Below are 5,911 nucleotides of genomic sequence, written 5' to 3'. Positions count from 1 at the left end.
AGTCCAAATTTAAAAGAGAATTTATTACTAACATGACAAAGAGAAAAAAATTCAGTATGTGAAGGTACCTATACTATTTATTTTGTACATTTTGTATTAAGAGTACTGCTTCAACTGAATTACATATATTGACTCTGTGAAGCAAAGTCCATATTGAGCATTTACCATCTACCTGCTATATAAATACAAAATATAACACAATGCTTTCATTTTCAAGACAGACAGACACCAACAAACATATAATTTAATCTTGTTTTGTTTTTTCCATGAGATTCTGAATTGGTGCCAACAGTAGGGATTTGGAGCCAAGTGCTATTTATTGAGTTTCTATTATATGTCAATTCTTATACATTCTTTATCTTATTTAAGCCTCACAGAAATCTGAGGGCCGGATATATATTCACATATTCGGAGAAGAGGAGCCTAGAATCTAGTTGAGATGTTTTGACTCCACACTCAGTGCTATTTATACCACTCCTCAGAGGTCGGAAATATTAAATAAGAAACAAAGTGAGAAAGAAAAAAATCCACTGTAAACAAACTGCATATGTAAGTCCTTTTTGTTTCTATAGCTAATAACAGTTTAGATTTCACAAGTAGCTTTCCATGAGCCTCTGCTATTCCTAGTGCTTTGGTATACTTAGCACATTGCCCTTGTGAGCAGCTTATTAATTTTGACAGATTTATAGTAACAACCTCCTCTCAACGCTGAACCTAATCTGTTTCATCAAATAATGCTAACAGAATGTTCACTGTGTGCACAATATTTTATATTTTAGATATATATTAAAAGATAAACTCCATGTTATCAAGAGCTGTTGGCAGTAAGAAAGATAGGATATAAGGAAAGTAGCCACAGAAAGCTGATAACAACCTACTACTAGTACTAGCTTCATTTTCCCTAACACTGTCCAGTGCCTAAGTCCGAAAGCATAAGTTAAGAGGAAAAACATTATTATAAAGTTTCATCAATATGAGGTTTTATTACTAAACCCTGAACCTTTTATTTAACCTCAGAAGCTAAAAGAGGCATTCTATAAAATTTAAATTACATATGCATATGTATTAAAATATTTCCTTGCGTATATGCACAAAAAGAAAGCTTCGATGGAAATACAAATGTTAATGATGTCTACATCAGGGCAGTAATATTATAAATACTTTTACTCCCTTCTTTATACATTTTTATATTCCTCAGGCTTTTTACACTGCCTGGGAAACAGTCACAGCTACTCTCTTGTGAATTTACCACTCCTTACACTCACTCTGCTTATTCTTTTTCTAAGGACAAAAAAGTCATTAGGCTCCAGCAGAAGCTTTTTCTATCCCTCTTATGGTTTCTACTTTCTTATGAAGTTAAGATTTAAGTTGTAAAATCATTAGGCAATTATTAGGGTATATTTAAATTCTGGAGCATCTGGGAAGCCCAACTGTGACAGGCAAGTTGTAGGCCTAGCCTTACATCCATAGAACGGTAAAGGCATTCAATGGACAATTAGAGCAATTTGTTATTATTTAGAATGATCTATGGTGACTTATTGACTACCTATAAGTGAACAAACAAAGGGAATAGTGACATATGGAGCCAAAAAACTGACTGTTTATATCAGAATTATCTAAATATTTTTATGATTATTTCATCTTAGATTTTCCTTTGAAATGTAAAGTCGTAATAATTATGACATCATGTAATAATAATTATGATATAGTTTATAGTACTTTATTTTATATTTGAAATGTAGAGGTAATTTAGCACTGGTCACTAAACCTGGCTGCACAAATGGTTGATTAAGCTTTTTTTCTCTCTCAGTGGTTGAACCAATAACTATTGGGCTCCCTCTTCCAGGTCCTGGAAGCAGACAGCCAATGAGAAGTAAGAGAGAAGAAAGAAAAAATACAGAGAAACACATGAGCTGGGTGACTGTGGTGTTTTGTTCAATATAAGTCAGGACAGCGTACCAGAAGGGAAGGTAATATAAACTTCTGCAGCTAAATCCATCTTGGGATGTAACACCAGGTCTATGATGAATCTTGCCTTGTGAACAGGAAACTGGTCTGGCAGCCGGGAAGTCAGAGAACAGATGTATGGACAAAAAGTATATCTTAGTCTATTATACCCAATAAATAGGAATCTGTTCCCCCTTTGTAACTGCCCAATGTAAGAGTTTTGATCACTATCAAACTGCATAGGTTGGAGGACTGGACCCTAATTCAACAGCAAACTCAAGACTCTTGAGGAAAGAATCACAAGTGAAGCATAATAGTTATTTTTAAAAATAAAAGATACCTTTTTGCTAAAAATGACATAAAAAATTAGCCTAGGGGAGGGCACCACACCACCACCCTGAATATATTTAACTTACAGTCTTTTCTTCAAATCCAAATACTCCAAATGGAGAATCATTTTGTGGAATAACAACAGCTACCACAACATCATCACCGAGTCTGCCACCTCCAGTCACTCCGATTAAGGAAATACTGAATGTCTCCATGAGTTCAAATTCAGCATCATCAATTATGGTGATTTCTATCATTGCGGTAACCTACAAAAGACGAGACAAGAAGGAAAAGAGGGAGAAAGAGAAAGAATAAAGGAGGGTGACAGGATATAATGTAATATTTGATCATATATAGTTTAAATTTTTAGTTGAAACTTAGAAACTCAGCACAAAAGAAAAATGAAGGATTTTTTGCCTGTTATGTTCATAATACCATTTTAAAGTCACATATATTTATAGTATTTCAAAGTCAGAAATTCACAGTCTATTATTTTCAAGATAAAGGAAATTATATATGTAATAAAGTATAGTGTTATTTATTGATCCAAAAAACAATGAAGCCTTATTCTTGAACGAAAATTTTTAAAAGCCCATGTAGGCTCTAGTAACTGTTGTACAAACAAATTTTTTTATACTTAGTATTATTATTATATGACATAAAAATTATCATTGTCTTCTACAATTCAAATAAATCCCTTTTTGGTTTCAAATTGTTTTTGCAATGCAGGAGAAAAGAAAGGCAGGAGGAAAACCCAAATTTGTTGTCCTTAAATGGTGATCAAGATTTTGTTCATTTATCTGGGTCTATTTTAAAAGTTTTTATAATTTATTAAATAAGTAAAACTTGCTCTCGCTGGTGATTTCACTTTTGGTGATAAAAATATCCCAGCTATATCTCCATATTTAAAGTCTTTTTCTGTATCCCAGTGAGAAATTTTAATACTTTGACACAGACATTTACTAGAAAATGAAGTTTTTCTACTTAAACCTACCTAAAACCTCTAATTTAATAACACAGAAAAGTGAGAAATCTGGAATGTTACACTTGGAGAGGCAGAAACCTGAACAAAATCAAATGCTAAAATGGAACCTTATTAAAATGTCTGCACCTCAAGTTCCAGGGCAAAGAGCAAATGTGTGATCAGACTGAGGATGAAGCAGAGTAGTGAAGAGTCAAGTATTGGGTGAAACATCAGTGGCAAAGCATCTTGCCAAATAATTTCATCACCTCTGAGAATATATATGCTTTCCTTACTTCCAAAAGTCACTAGTGGAGGAAATACAAATTATATTTCAATATGAACTAAATAAAATGAAAAAATAAAATAAATAAATAAAATAAAATGTCTGTACCTCAAATCTATACTGTGGAATACAGAACATTTTCCCCATAAAATGTTAAATATAGTAATATTATTTATCTTAAGGATGCTGCTAATTAATAGAACTTCAGCCTCATGCACGGAATAAAGTGTTGATAATATAACTAAAGATGGAAGGCTACTTCAATGAGAAATCAATTTGTTTCTGCATTTACTATAAAAATATGCATTTCCTCTCCTTTTAGAAGAAAATGTTTTAAGTTCTAAAGTTGTTAAAAACTCATAATTTCAAATATTAACAATAATAGGCCTTTATGTATAGGAAAATTTAGATTTGTATGCTTATTTTTTAGCTTTAATTACTGTCCCCCTAGGGACAATTCGTAAATTAATGAACATTATGCAAATCAATCTAGGCAAAATCAGACTTCATGGAGATTGATACTGTTATTCAAAGTTACTAACATTTTCATAGTTGTTCACATGCTTTTCCTACTGACTGACTTAAAAATTTATGACATCATATTCTTACATAATGCCCTTTTATTTGCCAAGCTTATAATTCTTGTGGAATATTTTGTAATTGTTAAGATTGATTGGCCCAAATCTAGAATATAGTCTTTTAATTTTTTCCAGTTTTAACTATTTTGTTATTTTTCTATCATTTTAGTCTTTTAATTGTAAAAGAGGTTTGGGATATTAAGTAATAAATGTGCATACTTTTAGTGCAAATCCTAAATATGTTTGCAAACATTAAGAAATAAAAGAACCAAAAATTCATATGAATAATCTAGTTCATCAGACAGTTTTTTTACATGCTCTTAGGTACCTCTAAACTAGTTATTATCCTTTTATAATCCCTATTTAAAATAGAATCAGGTGGGGAAGTTTGGAGAACATTGATATTCCTTCTTCATAAGTCCATTATATAATTATACATTAAATAACAATATTTCTTCATAGCTTAACAGAGAAATTTAGAGTATAATCTATTTAGCAATCACTATTGCATAATCATTTGGTGATGCCTATAAAAAGTTTGAAGTACAAACAAAAAACCTAATATGTTCACAACCAGCATACTTGTCTATCTGCAAATTCAAGAATTCCATGAGATGGTTCAAAGTCTTCCAGGCCAGCGTTGTCCAGTGTTGCTTCCCAGTAAACATTTACTGCCCCAAAGTTTCCAGCCAGCCGGATGACAGGAACTTGAAGGACATTCAGGGGTGGAGGCACCTCATAGGCGGTAATGACATCCCCAGCATCCTGTAAGTAAATAACGTAAGTTAAAATGCAAGACAAAAGCAACTCTTATAAGTCATCACTTTCTAAATTTATTATTTCTACTTATCACTGTTATAACTTCCCCCTTCAAAGTAGAAATCTATACACAGATATAAATATACATAATAGGTCTTCAGAATACTAACATTTAATGTAAGACAAAATCTACTTAATCCTTTGGTCTAGCTCAAAGAGAACTAAGTCTATAAGACAAATTTTAAGACAGATATTTATAAATATCTGTCTTTATAAGCAATACCGCTTGTTTTGATGAAAATATACTACCTAGCTAAATCAGTAGGCACAAGCTTCTGTATTACTATAAATGTATAAAAGTTCATCTCACTCTGATAACATGAAACTTAAAAATTCCTCTGGAGTCATCATTTTCTTCAATCATTATCTCAACTATTTCCATCCCAGGCCTCCACACACTTGGCCGTCCTGCAGAGAAGTCGGAATTCACCAGGTATACATCAGTGATGTTAACAATAAATCCTTCCTCCAACTCAGGAGCATCATCCTGGGGGTGGGGTGGCAGGGAGGGGAGAGAAATGGTGTTTTACTATTTTTTTTAAATATATTGAATTTGCATTTGAAATTTGATATTTTTCAGCAAAAAGCAAATGACTTTCCATAGGAATGGAAAGCTCTATCACACATAAAAAAAAATTCCTTTTCTCTATTTTAATATATTCTCACTGACGATTTCTGAATCTTAAGGAATATTCAAGCTTAATGGTGATGTTTCAATGGAAGCCTCACACTCATTAACAATAATTTAAAAAATAATTTAAAAAATTCTATCCCACATTTGACCATATCCTGTTGAGTATATTTTACATATATAACACCTCCACCAAAAAAAAAAAAATTAGGAGAAACTGGTAAATGCAACATATGTCTTACAAGCGAAAGCTCTAGACTTGTAAAACTAGACATAATCCAATATTTTAACTAACTTTTAAAATATTGTTACCTTATTTTAGAATAGGTAATAAAAATTTCAAAAGATGTTAAAAAAAA

General features: G+C 31.9%; 1 protein-coding gene across 1 annotated transcript in view; it reads right to left on the bottom strand.

Annotated features, from left to right (window-relative positions):
* The window catches only part of ADGRV1 (adhesion G protein-coupled receptor V1), a 494,515-nt gene that overhangs the window by 332,527 nt on the left and 156,077 nt on the right, over positions 1-5,911 (bottom strand). Inside the window, exons 58-61 of the mRNA XM_023522723.1 lie at positions 5,232-5,408; positions 4,685-4,867; positions 2,364-2,543; positions 793-815 (exon numbers count right to left, since the gene is read on the bottom strand). Coding sequence (XP_023378491.1) covers positions 793-815; positions 2,364-2,543; positions 4,685-4,867; positions 5,232-5,408 — 563 coding nt within the window. The remainder of the gene's footprint in view (positions 1-792; positions 816-2,363; positions 2,544-4,684; positions 4,868-5,231; positions 5,409-5,911) is intronic.

This window comes from Pteropus vampyrus, unplaced genomic scaffold (assembly GCF_000151845.1).
Source record: "Pteropus vampyrus isolate Shadow unplaced genomic scaffold, Pvam_2.0 Scaffold11, whole genome shotgun sequence".
NCBI lineage: Eukaryota > Metazoa > Chordata > Mammalia > Chiroptera > Pteropodidae > Pteropus > Pteropus vampyrus.
The sequence above is the reverse complement of the archived record's forward strand: the minus strand, read 5'-3'. Positions and strand labels throughout refer to the sequence as shown.